This window comes from Globicephala melas, chromosome 1 (genome assembly GCF_963455315.2).
Source record: "Globicephala melas chromosome 1, mGloMel1.2, whole genome shotgun sequence".
Classification (NCBI taxonomy): domain Eukaryota; kingdom Metazoa; phylum Chordata; class Mammalia; order Artiodactyla; family Delphinidae; genus Globicephala; species Globicephala melas.
Window position 1 is genome coordinate 44,470,721 of NC_083314.1, and position 14,714 is coordinate 44,485,434.

Here is a 14,714-nt window from a genome sequence, read left to right on the forward strand (position 1 = left end):
AGTATTATCTATTTAAATACATATTATTTTAATAAAAATTACTTTCCTTTGTTTTCCTTTGTACTATATTTTGCATGTTAAAATAATTTTTATTATGTACGTTGATCAAATACATAGAATTTTCAGAATAATAAAAAGGATATTTATAAAATATTTAAAATTAAAGAGTGTGTTAGGGGACTAGGATGAGGATCGCTGGGTTACAGGCCGTGTGGGCACAGTCAGGAGCCTGAAGATGAAGAGGTAGCCTGGTGCCTTATAAAACAGCCAAGTTTTACCTTATGAGCAACTGGGGTGTCAAGAGAAGATTTTTAAATAGGGGATTGATCGTCACCTTTGCAACTATCTTAACTAAAATAGGCACAGTTTAATCTATTGATAAGACATTGGCAGAGAAAAACGCAGCTTTCCATTATGAATAGTTCCATACTATCCCAAATAAAGAGCAGTGACCAAGTTTCTACTCTGTTAACCACATGCATATAACTGCAGAACTGCATCTGGTAAGCACAGTGTTCACTCTCAAAATTAGCAAACATTCATTTGCCAAGGAAAGCTCAGCAAATCACCTAGTTAATAAGTTATACATTGTTTCTAACCAAGGTAGTCTCCATATTATCAACTCGGGCTAATTTCTGTAGAAATACAAAATACCAGTGAGAGCTAAGTTTCTCATCACTAGTTTCCTTTTAGATGATTTAGTTTGAACAACTGGGCAACCATCGGTGAATACACTGCCCTCCTTTATTCTTACTTTTCTTTCATTTCTGCTAAATGATTTGTTTTCAGGTCTCATTTGTTTTCCTCTGGGTTGTTTCTCATCACCACCATCACCCTACCTACATGATCCTCCCCATTCTTCCCTCCCGCTCCTGTCTCCTCATATCCTGCAGGGGAGCTGTTCTCAAACAGTACTTTCACATGCCTTTTCGTGCCTATGAAGCTTGGGGGTCTATTTTCTACCTCACCAACTACATTTCTTCACCTGCACATTTCAGTTCCTGCACAATCTGACCCAATCTAATGAGTAATTCTGGTAGGTACTTCTGTGATCATCCACTCTGACAGTAGACTGTAAAATGCCTGAGTGAGGAACCCCATATTTGACTTCTGTCTTCACCTAGCACAGAGCTGTAAGCACTTGTAATTAGACAGTTTAATTTGTATTGAAAGTTTAAGTGGCTAATGCACATTTAATGTTGTTAATAAACATGAAAATCACTTATTGGGGGCTTTCTACAAAATCCCCTAAAAATGCAATTTTATTAAAAAAAAATCAATTAATCATCTAAATGTTTTTACTCCTCTGGTGCCAGTATCTAAATATTCTTAACAATATTTGAAAAAGTACTAAAGGTTTACAAATATCTGAATGCTTAATAGCTTACAGGTAAAAGTTTGGGATGATGGCATATTTGACTTTTTAAAAAATGTTTTGCTCCAGATAGATATAGCTTTTAATCAAAAATTTTTGATAGTGTATAGTGTCCCTATGTGGTTATGTATTCTTGGCCCAAAATTAACATTAACTAACTACTAGTAATATTTTACCTTTCTATACAACAGGTGGTACAAGAGTCAATAAAATGTGATTACTTATCCACCTACAGGCCCAGGAGACTCTATTTGCAGTAAGAAACAATGAGATATGAAGAAAGTCATATTGCTTCATAAATCTATATGATATAGTAATGACATAAAATTGAATAAAATGTTATTCATTTATGACAATTCCTAGATATGAGTTCAGTATTATTTTAAAATGAAATGCAACAAACAAAATATGTTGGCACGATTAATTCACTATTTTAAACATAGCAACACCTATGTATAAAAATGTATAATTTATATGTATATATTTGTATAAAATATATTTCCTTTAACCTACTTGAAATAAAGAGAGCTCCTGTTCTTAGTTGGCTGATGGAACTCACTGAAAAAGGTCTTGAGTAGATGGGCATGTTGTCTAATCTTCGCCATTTAATCTTTGGTTCTGGATAACCCTGGACATAGCAAGGTAATGTCACATTTGAGCCAATTTCCATAGACACATCAGCAGGTTCTTGTATAAAAACTGGAGGTGCTAGAAGATATTTAAAATGAAAAAGAGTGGTCATTGGTATAGTATACATGTGCATTAAATATAAATTATTAAACTATCAACAGATTGAATTCAAATCAAATCATAGTTCATATAATATTATAAATATATGCTTTAAGTATTCCTGTCTGCTATTGAAATAGATTTTTTAAATAAATGAATAGAGCAACAAAGAAGTTCAACTATTTCCTTAAAGTGATAAGATGGAAAGGGTGGGAATTTAAATCAAGATTTCCTTAACTAAAGGGAATCTTTCATTTTTGGAATTTGCTTTCAATTTTAGTTTATGCCATACTCCTCAAAACTTAAAATTTTCTTACAAATAAGTCTGCCTTGCAATGAAATATTTTTGACACTTTCCAAAACTTACTTCTTTAGGCTGAATTTTTAAATAAACTAATTATATCAGAGTTCATTCTTCAATAGATCACCATATAACAAGGTAACAGTATTTAATCTTAAATTATATTCTTGGTGTATATCACATTCTTGCTTCTCAATATCTTTCACATTTTTTTTTGCATTTTTGAGTTAAAGAAATTGAAGCTTGAGAATCAATAATTCAAATTAAAGTAACAGAATAGCATTTGATAAATGGAGAATACGGAGTGCTTAATATTAGAGCTAAGAAATGATTCAGAAATTATAAAATTATAAGTAAGAAGTCTACACTTATCTACATAATTTAGGTAACCACAGAAGCCAGGGGGAAAAAATCAGAGGTAACAGGCATACCCTGGAAAACAGAGGAATGCAATATAGGGAGGATGCTGTCAGAAGGCCCAAATAGATGAGGCGCTCAGTATGTCCCACGGAACTTATGAGTAATAATGTTTGAGGTATCAGGCAAGGAGAAATACATAAGATACTATTAGAGGTAACAGATGAAACCTGCTCTTGTAGGACTCTAAGAGGAAGTACCCTAGGGATGTCTCCTTGATAATGTCAAGATTAAACAATGGTTAGGAACTACAACAACTATCACTTATAGAGCCAGAGACTCTGTTAAGTCCTCTTCATTAATTACCTCATTTGATCTTCAAAATATCCCTATGAGGTAGGTACTGTTATTACCCCAATTTTATAAAACTGAGACAGAGATAGTTAATTTGCTAAGTGTCACATGGAGTTGAACAGTGGAACTAGGACTGAAAACTAGGTTGATCCGACTCCAAAGTCACAATTCTTTATCATTTTATCAGCCTCCCCTTTTCCATGGGTTCTTATAACTGCCCGTACTCAAGCTGGTTTTCAGGCTAGTAAGAATGGGTGTAGAGATCACTTCTCTCCCTTCTCAACAGGAATTCTGGGACTTGGATGTACAGCTGTCTCCCAAGTAGCATTAGTGCTTTATTAGCCTGGGCCAAACGACCTCCTTTAACTTTACAGCCACATTTTCGATTATTTCTCCATACAAATCTTATTCTCTGGACAATCAGAACTTACTCGTCTCCAGTCAAGGATGGACCTTTCCGAAATCAGCAACTGTGTTACCACCACCCCTTTCAAATGTGATGTCTGCTGTTGATTCTCTGGCTACTGAAATACTGACAATTCTTGAAGGCAGTTCAAAAGGCCCTTCCGCAATGCCATCTCTTACCATCCTAAAGGGATATGATTTCTTCCCTCTCTGAGCTTTCACAGAACTCACTCTACGCCACTCTCACGGCAATGGCTAGATTCAGCCTCTTACTAGACTATATGTTTGACTTCCCCCAGAGAATTTATATTTGTAACCACATTTTTACCTTTTATGGCAACTAACATGGTACTTTGTGTATTATACATGGCTGCTAGATATTTGTGAATGATTGAATCAATATTAAAACACTTCAACAATAACCTTGTGTGTGTGTGCATTAAGTGTATATGATGATAACAACATTGATCCAGTACATTTGAACTTGCAGTTTTGAAGAAACATGGCAATTTCAGAAGTGTAATTGTTTGTTTTTTGAAACTACATAAAATTAAGTTAAATACTACAGTTGAGCAATATGTTTTTAAAAAGAAGTTATGTACCTGTGTTTAGATTTCTCTTACATATATATGGGAATTTGACTAATAAAAAATAATAGGTAAAATAAACATATTTAAAAAATAGTTTAGAAAGCAGCTGACTCTGTGCTTATCTTACGTGTGTAAGGCCTACTTACTTTTCTCTGGAGTGATACTAGTCATTTATTCCAGAGCCAGCTGCTTGTCTGAAACAGAGAGGTATAAAAATCCCAGGATATGTTAGGCTCAGAGTGTGAACAGGTGAATATGGAGATTAGAAAGAAAATAAATTCCAGAAGAGCAAAAAGATATGCAGAAGTCTGGGATTGTTCAAGTGCTGGGGAGGAAACCAAGCTTACTGACATAAAGAACAAGGCCATCAGTGAAAATGGAGACAAAATGACAATGTTCAGATGTAACAAAGCCAAGAACAACTAGATTTAAAAAGGATAGGGGGCAGAGTCAAGATGGCGTGTGGAAAGACATCGAGTTAGCATCTCCCCACAACTAGGGTGCCTGCCAGTGGCTGGTGAAGGACCCTGACACCTAAGGAGATGGGAGGAACCCCCAAGTGAACCAATAGGACGTGGGGGGACAGAGGGGGCAGAAGAAGTAGAGGCCAGACAGGATTGGCACCCCTGAGGCTGGGGAGATCAGGAGAGGCAGGTGGGAGGGGCCCTCCGGGAGGAGCAGGAGAAGAGAGGAGGGCATTTGCCCCGCCCACTTGAGTCCAGGAAGCCTGCTGGGCTCCCAGGTGAGGTTTCCCACCCTCTGAGACCAGGGATGGGGGGCAGGCCTGGGCCACTTCTGTTCCTTGAGCCTAAGCCCCAGCCCCCCACAGCCCCCAGGGCCTATTCCAGCCCTGTGGGTCCTAAGCATAGGCGCTGCCCACCGCCCAAACCTCACCCTTGCTTAGGTCCCGCCCTCCACAGCCAAGGTCTTTACCCCCCTTTTTTTTCTTTCTTTCTTTCTTTCTTTTTTTTTTTTCCCTTTCCCTCCTCTTTTTCCCTATTGTGGTACTGATGTACCTTCCACTTGTTGATTCATCTAGATTTTTATATTCTTTCTAACATATCTGTTATTTCCTAGCCTAATTTTATTTTTCACTTTGTTATTGTTCCCTCTTTTTTTCTTTCTTTCTTTCTTTCTTTTTTTTTTTTTGCCACCCCATGCAGCTTGTGAGATGTTGGTTCATGAGCCAGGGGTTGGGCTGAAGCTCCTGCAGTGTGAACTCCGAGTCTGAACCACTGGACTAACAGAGAATAGGGGTATTCCCTCAGACCCTAGGGAATATTCATTGGAGTGAGGTCTCACAGAGGTTCTCAACTCAGCACCAAGAACAAGCTCTACCCAACAGCCTACAAACTCCAGTGTTGGAAGCCTCAGGCCAAACAACCAGTAAGACAGGAACACAATCCCACCCATTTAAAAACAAACAAACAAACAAACAAACAAACAAAAACATGAGATGGCAAAAAATATGTCACAGCTGAAGAAGCAAGGTAAAAACCTACAAGACCCAATAAATGAAGAGGAAATAGGCAATCTACCTGAAAAAGAATTCAGAGTAATGATAGTAAAGATGATCCAGAAACTCAGAAATAGAATGAAGGCACAGACTGAGAAAATACAAGAAATGTTTAACAAAGATCTAGAAGAACTAATGAACAAACAAACAGAGATGAACACCACAATAACTGAAATGAAAAAAACACTGGAAGGATTCGATAACAGAATAACTGAGGCAGAAGAACGAATAAGTGAGCTGAAGACAAGATGGCTGAAATAACTGCCGAGGAGTAGAATAAAGAAAAAAGAATGAAAAGAACTGAAGACAACCTTGGAGACCTCTGGGACGACACTAAATGCACCAACATTCGAATTATAGGGGTCCCAGAAGAAGAAGAGAAAAAGAAAGGGTGTGAGAAAATATTTGAAGAGATTACAGTTGAAAACTTCCCTAACACGGGAAAGGAAATAGTCACCCCAGTCCAGGAAGCACAGAGAGTCCCATACAAGGTAAACCCTAGGAAAAACACATCAAGACACATATTAATCAAACTAATAAAAATTAAATCAAAGAAAAAATATTAAAAACAGCAAGGGAAAAAACAAAAAATAACATACAAAGGAATCCCCATAAGGTTATCAGCTGATTTTTCAGCAGAAACTCTGCAGAAGGCAGTGGAAGGATATACGTAAAGTGATGAAAGAGAAAAACCTACAACCAAGATTACTCTCCCCAGCAAGGATCTCATTCCGATTCAATGGAGAAATCAAAAGCTTTTCAGACAAGTGAAAGCTAAGAGAACTCAGCACCACCAAACCAGGTTTACAACAAATGCTAAAGAAACTTCTCTAGGCAGGAAACACAAGAGAAGAAAAAGACCCACAAAAACAAACCCCAAACAATTAAGAAAATGGTAATAGGAATATACATATTGATAATAACCTTGAATGTAAATGGATTAAATGTCCCAACCAAAAGACACACACTGGCAGAATGCATACAAAAAGAGACCCATATATATGCTGTCTGCTAGAGACCCACTTCAGACCTAGGGACACGTACAGACTGAAAGTGAAGGGATGGAAAAAGATATACCATGCAAATGGAAATCAAAAGAAAGCTGGAGTAGTAATACTCGTATCAGATAAAATAGACTTTAAAATAAAGACTGTTTTAAGAGATAAGGAGGGACACTACATAATGATCAAAGAATCAATCCAAGAAGATATAACAACTATAAATGTTTATGCACCCAACATAGGAGCACCTCAATACATAAGGCAAATGCTAATAACCAGGAAAGGAGAAATCGACAGTAACACAATAATAGTATGGGACTTTAATACCCCACTTACACCAATGGACAGACCATCCAAACAGAAAATAAATAAGGAAACACAAGCTTTAAATGACACAATAGACCAGATAGGTTTAATTGATATTTATAGAACATTCCACGCAAAAGTGGCAGAATACACTTTCTTCTCAAGTGCAGCCAGAACACATCTTCTCCAGGATCACATCTTGGGTCAAAAATCAAGCATTGGTAAATTTAAGAAAATTGAAATCATATCAAGCATCTTTTCTGACCACAATGCTATGAGATGGAAACCAATTACAGGAAAAAAACTGTAAAAACCATAAATACATGGAGGCTAAACAGTACATTACTAAATAACCAAGAGATCACTGAAGAAATCAAAGAAGAAATTAAAAAAATACATAGAAACAAATGACAATAAAAACATGATGACCCAAAAACTATGGGACGCAGCAAAAGCAGTTCTAAGAGAGAAGCTGATAGCAATTCAGTCTCACCTCAAGAAACAAGAAAAACCTCAAATAAACAATATAACCCTATACTTAAAACTACAGAAAGAAGAACAAAGAAAACCCAAAGTCAGTAGAAGGAAAGAACGCATAAAAATCAGAGCAGAAATAAATGAAATAGAAACTAAGAAAACAATAGCAAAGATCAATAAAACCAAAAGGGGTTTGTTTGAGAAGATAAACAAAATTGGTAAACTCTTAGCCAGACTCATCAAGAAAAAAACGGAGAGGATGCAAATCAATAAAATTAGAAATGAAAAATGAGAAATCACAACTCACACCACAGAAATACAAAAGATTATAAGAGACTACTACGAACAACTATATGCCAATACAATGGACAACCACGAAGAAATGGACAAATTCTTGGAAAGGTACAATTTTTCCAAGACTGAACCATGAAGAATTAGAAAATATAAACATACCTGTCACAACTAATGAAATTGAAACCATAATTAAAAATCTTCCAACAAACAAGGGTCCAGGACCAGATGGCTTCACAGGTGATTGTATCAAGCACTCAGAGAAGAGCTAACACTGATCCTTCTCAAACTCTTCCAAAAAATTGCAGAGGGAGAAACACTCCCAAATTCATTCTGCAAAGCCACCATCACCCTGGTATCAAAACCAGAAAAAGATATCACAAAAAAAGAAAATTGTCGACCAATATCACTGATGAAAATGGATACAAAAATCCTGAACAAAATACTACCAAACAGAATCCAACAACACATTAAAAGGATCACACACCATGATCAAGTGGGATTTATCCCAGGGATGCAAGGATTCTTCAATATATACAAATCAATCAATGTGATATACCACATTAACAAATTAAGGAATAAAAACCATATGATCATCTCAATAGATGCAGAAAAAGCTTTTGACAAAATTCAGCACTCATTTATGATAAAAACTCTCCAGAAAATGGGCATACAGGGAACCCACTGCAACATAATAAAGGCCATATATGACAAACTCACAGTAAGCATCATACTCAATGGTGAAAAACTGAAAGCATTTCCACTAAGATCAGGAACAAGACAAGGATGTCCACTCTTGCCACTTTTATTCAACATAGTTGTGGAAGCCACAGCCACAGCAATCAGAGAAGAAAAAGAAATTAAAGGAATACAAATTGGAAAAGAAGAAGTAAAACTGTCACTGTTTGCAGATGACATGATACTACACATAAAGAATCCTAAAGATGCCACCAGAAAACTGCTAGAGCTAATCAATGAATTTGGTAAAGTTGCAGGATACAAAATTAATGCACAGAAATCTCTTGCATTACTGTACATTAATGATGAAAAATCTGAAAGAGAAATTAAGGAAACACTCCCATTTACCACTGCAACAAAAAGAAAAAAATACCTAGGAATAAACCTACCTAGGGAGACAAAAGACCTATATGCAGAAAACTATAAGACACTGATGAAAGAAATTAAAGATGATACCAACAGATGGAGAGATATACCATGTTCTTGGATTGGAAGAATCAATATTGTAAAAATGACTATACTACCCAAAGTAATCTACAGATTCTGTGCAATCCCTATCAAACTACCAATGGCATTCTTCACAGAATTAGAACAAAAATTTTTACAATTCGTATGTAAACACAAAAGACCCCAAATAGCCACAGCAATCTTGAGAAAGAAAAATGGAGTTGGAGGAATCAGGCTTCCTGACTTCAAACTATACCACAAAGCTACAGTAATCAAGACAGTATGGTACTGGCACAAAACCAGAAATATAGATCAATATCTTGCACCTGATAGATCTATCAGGTACAAGATAGAATGCCCAGAGATAAACCCACACACATATGGGCACCTAATTTACAACAAAGGAGACAAAAACATACAACGGAGAAAAGACAGCCTCTTCAGTGAGGGGTGCTGGGAAAGCTGGACAGCTACATGTAAAAGAATGAAATTAGAACACTTCTTAACACCATACACAAAAATAAACTCCAAATGGATCAGAGTTAAATGTAAGACCAGACACTATAAAACTCTTAGAGGAAAACAGAGGAAAAATACTCTTTGACATAAACCACAGTAAGATCTTTTTTGACCCACCTCCTAGAGTAACGGAAATAAAAACAAAAATAAACAAGTGGGATTTAATTAAACTTAAAAGCTTTTGCACAGCAGAGGAAACCATAAACAAGACAAAAAGACGACCCTTAGAATGGGAAAAAATATTTACAAATGCAACAACAGACAAATGATTAATCTCCAAAATTTACAAACAGCTCATGGAGCTCAATATCAAAAAAACAAACCATCCAGTTAAAAAATGGGCGGAAGACCTAAGTAGACATTTCACCAAGGAAGACATACAGATGGCCAAGAGGCACATGAAAAGATGCTCCACATCACTAATTATTAGAGAAACGCAAAAGAAAACTACAATGAGGTATCACCTCATGCTGGTCAGAATGGCCATTATGAAAACATTGAGAAACAATAAATGCTGGAAAGGGTGTGGTGTAAAGGGAACCCTCCCGCACTGTTGGTGGGAATGTAAATTGATACAACCACTATGGAAAACAGTATGGAAGTTCCTTAAAAAACTAAAAATAGGATTACCATATGACCCAGCAATACCACTATTGGGCATATACCCTGAGAAAACCATAATTCAAAAAGAGACATGTACCACAATATTCATTGCAGCTCTATTTACAATAGCCAGGACATGGAACCAACCTAAATGTCCATCAACAGATAAATGGATAAAGAAGATGTGGCACACATATACAACAGAATAGTACTCAGCCATAAAAAGAAACAAAATTGAGTTATTTGTAGTGAGGTTGTTAGACCTAGAGTCTGTCATACAGAGTGAAGTCAGAAAGAGAAATACAAATACCGTATGCTAACATATAGATATATACATGGAATCTTAAAAAAAAATGGTACTGATCAATCTAGTTGCAGGGCAGGAATAAAGATGCAGACATAGAGAATGGACTTGTGGACATGGGGTGGGAGGGGGAAGCTGGGGCAAAGTGAGAGTAGCATCGAGATATATACACTACCGAATGTAAAATAGTTAGCTAGTGGGAAGCAGCCGCATAGCACAGGGAGATCAGCTGGGTGCTTTGCAATGACCTAGAGGGGTGGGATAGGGAGGATGGGAGGGAGGCTAAAGAGGGAGGGAAAATGGGGACATATGTATGCATATGGCTGATTCACTTTGTTGTACAACAGAAACTAACACAGTATTGTGAAGCAATTATACTCCAGTAAAGATCTATTTAAAAAATAAAAAGGTTAGGGCTTCCCTGGTGGTGCAGTGGTTGACAGTCCGCCTGCTGATGCGGGGCACACGGGTTCGTGTCCCGGTCCGGGAAGATCCCACATGCCGCGGAGCGGCTGGGCCCGTGAGCCATGGCTGCTGAGCCTGTGCGTCCGGAGCCTGTGCTCCACAACAGGAGAGGCCACAACAGTGAGAGGCCCGCGTACCGCAAAAAAAAAAAGGGTAAGTGAAGCTCAAGTTGTGCCCATAAAACTCACTTAAGATGAGAGAAGTCACCAGTGGTGAAGAAGCTTTGGGAAGAGTGTCAGGCACGAGACAAGCACAAGGTCAGGGAATAAATGTACTGGTACCAGAAAACAAGGCAAATGAGAGTACCAGGCACTAGGTAAGCAGCCAGGACAGCATCAATGACAAGCAAACATCAAAATGAAGCAGCTCCTCTTCAAGCCAAGAAGCCTTTTAAGTATTTCCGACTCCTGAGTGTGGCCAATTCAGACTCCAAGTGAATTAACATTGGGTGGATGGTAAACAGATTAACAAAACCAGTGGGAAAGGAAGCAGAAGTGATTATAGTACAAAATATGGAACTTGTACAGAGGAGCTGCTTAGAGAAGTAGCTTAGGGAAGGTACAGCCCACCAGGTGGTTTCAAATCGCAGCTCCACTATTTCTTAGTCTATAACCTTGGAAAATTATTTTACCTACCCCAGTTTAAATTTCCCCATGAACAAAAGGGCGATAACATATCCTATCTCACGCTGTTAAAAGAGAGAATCATTATTAATCATTTAACGTGTAGTAATCACCCAACTATAAACTATCAATGATCATAAATATTGTATAGTTAATTTATTAAATCATAGTTCTGGAGTTTAATGTATCTAATGTTAGTTTCAATTTTGGCTTCTGCATACAGTCTGTTGGATTTATTATGCTGGATCTTCTGTGATCCCCTAAATATTTGTGTGCAAGCACTTTGAGGACTGCACAGGGTTAAAGCACGGTACAGCTCTGTTGTCACTTACAGGTGGATATGGCTGTGTGCACACATTATTTTGAAAATATAAAAGTTACAAACAGATTGATCATCTTGCTCTGACACCTATTCTATACAATTATTCTAGTTCCTTTAGTGATAATTAAATCTATCCCCACCATGGCAACTCTTGCATTAGATTAGTCAAACTGAGATTTTCTTTCCTAAAATGGCTGAACATACTGCTTTGGTTCTACCAAACCACAAAACATGAAACCACAGTCTAAGTCTAAAACATCACCCTCTGTGGTGTGGAATGCTGCAAATAAAGTCACTGCCAGGCCAACTTTTTGTTTGATGTAGCCAATCTTCTTCTCTTCCAATTGACACCCTTTTAAAAAAGGATGAAAAGCATTGGTAACATTCCCTGAACATTGACCTGAAATGTCCATAACGGAGACTCACTACAAGAAGCCAGAACTCATGAATAACATTAAATGATCTTTCTATGATTATTTTTTGATCTAGTATTGTTTATGTGAAATAATAGGCCCACAAACTGAAAGTCTAACTATTTACGTGATATGGAGAAAAGCAAGTTTTTCTTCTTAAGTCATAATCTACTTAAATTTATGCCCAGTAGTTTTGGAACTCAAATGAATAATTTGATGCACCACTAATAGTAGTACTTAAATTGTCTCAAGCCCTTTTTTAAAAAAAAATCAAGTTGAAACAGTGACTATCGTATTAAAAGCACAATGCTTAATCTTAAACGCTATACCACTATTATATATGCATTTCTATATTATTTTTCAAGACTCAAAGAATCAAAGTGACCATTCAGTTTGTAAAGTTACTATTCACCTATTTGATACACGTCCATGAAGCAGCTTTGGAGGAAAAGCAGTAACCGCTGACATGCTGAATGCACATAGACGGTAATACCTCATTTCATCTTTACAACCAACCTATCAGGTAGGTACTGTTAAAAGTCAGGTAGAAAACCCAGTCCCTTTCTAGAGCTCATTCTCTTAAACACTATATAAATTCTAGGGAAAACTTGTTCTTTTGTTTGTTTGCTTTTAAACCTAATAGCAATAATCACAACTATCACTGTGACTGTGATTTGCACGGTGCTTGGCAGTTACATCCTCTATCTGCTAGGATATGTAACAATAGTTTTATGTGGACAGAAAAGGTCTAGTCAAACTTTGTAAGCTACAATGATCAGAATTCTAATGCTGAATAAGGAAATAGTTAAGGCATAGCAGAAACATGAATGGTACTGACATTAATATTAAGTTATTTGGCAACTTTTAACAATGATCAAGGTTACAGTAAGCAAACAATAGAGTTTATGTTAGTAGTTTCATCAGGACAATTACTGGAATAAAAGTTAAGGAAGCCATTGTTTTAGAAAGGGTCGTTGAGAGTGAAGATCTTGAATATGAGTGGAGATAAAACAAAATTCAGTTCAAGGAATAAGGGATAAATATAAAACTTTTGTTAGGATGTGTCCTATCTACTCCAAGTCACTCCAGCACAGACAGACCTAACCCTTATATGGTTTGTCACTAATCCGAAGAGAGAACCTGGAAAGTTCAGAAGCTAAAAAGATTTTCAAGAAGACAGTAAGTAAGCAAAGAAACATGTAAGATGTTTAGATTTTCTACAATCTTGGAGGGGTTGAGGGTGTCATTCCCTTTTTGCTGGGCTATTTCACTCTTCCTTCTAGAGCTAGACAACTCTACAAGAACATTGGGTGAACAGAAAATATCTGTGCAGGAAAGAGGGAGAAGCAAAACTAGAAAATGTTGAGAAGTGAAACTTTGTATATTTCTTGAAAACAAGAATTCTGTATCTAATCACCCTCTTCATGTGGGCCTTATATTTCTAAAAGCATTTCTTGTATTTCATACTCTGCTGGTAAACTCAGAGACCCTCCACCCATAGATTCCAATCTTATTTCCAAGGCACTTCTCTTAATAACCACAGAGTTTAGTCATGGTTCAAACACATCTTGCTGTGCCCTAGACAGATTCTACAGTGGTCTTTGTGGCCATTTTCAGCTTTGTTGATTCTACCCCAAGGGCATAATCACCAAGAATGCAGAGTGTTCACCAGACAGCCTAGGGGCATGGGGATCATAAAAGATCCCAGCTGGAAAAAAATTTTCGTTTATATGAAATAAAATACGAAGCTTAGTGGGTCATGATTTTCATTTAAAGAGCAAAGATAGTAGAACTAAAATGTTTTGTGTTAACTTTATTCTAAATAAAAAATGCATTTTCTTTATAGTTCTTAACTTTTGTTTAAAAAAAACAGCTTTGGCATGAAAATCATCATGCATAAATGAAAATACAATTTAATGAAATGTCATATTTTATAAATTTAAGTGATGCAAACATTTGACTTATCTGTTAAAATTAAGCTGCCAGGTTCTTTTCCACATGAAAGAAGCTCTGTTTTATTTCATGTGTTACCAAACTGTGTAATTTTATTTTTCAAGAAACATGAGATGGAGAGATGAAGGAGGGAGGGCCAAACTTCTTGAGTAATCCGACTAAAGTTGTCATGCACATGCTGTATCATTCACACTGTGATTGACATTTATTTGTAGTTTGTATTTTGTTTTATACATAGAGGAGTCATTGCTAGTGAATTTTTTAAAAAAAGTAAGATAACAATCTGCTACCTTGCTGTCATCAACATCTCCAAATTATGGTCTAGGGCCAAAGTCTAAGTTTTGGCCTCCAGATGTTAATACTTAGGAATTTGGTGTCCAAATGGATGACTCCTGATAGGAAAATGTTTGGCAACAGATGATAGACCAGTGAAGCCTACAGTTTCTGAAATCAAACAACCTAGATTCAAATATCTAGGCTCTGTCCCCCCATAGCTCTTGAACCTGGTCAAGTAGCTTAGCCTTTTTAAGCTTCCGTTTCCTTACCTATATAACAGAGAAAATTATAGTATCTTCCTCTTAAGATTGTTATGAGGGTTTAATGATATAATGCATATACAAGTTCT

The 14,714-nt window shown here is 36.7% G+C and overlaps 1 protein-coding gene across 1 annotated transcript in view; it reads right to left on the reverse strand.

Annotated features, from left to right (window-relative positions):
* HMCN1 (hemicentin 1) overlaps positions 1 to 14,714 on the reverse strand; it is a 521,171-nt gene that overhangs the window by 263,897 nt on the left and 242,560 nt on the right. Inside the window, exon 16 of the mRNA XM_030873036.2 lies at positions 1,889 to 2,083. Within this exon, the coding sequence (XP_030728896.2) occupies positions 1,889 to 2,083 (195 nt within the window). The remainder of the gene's footprint in view (positions 1 to 1,888; positions 2,084 to 14,714) is intronic.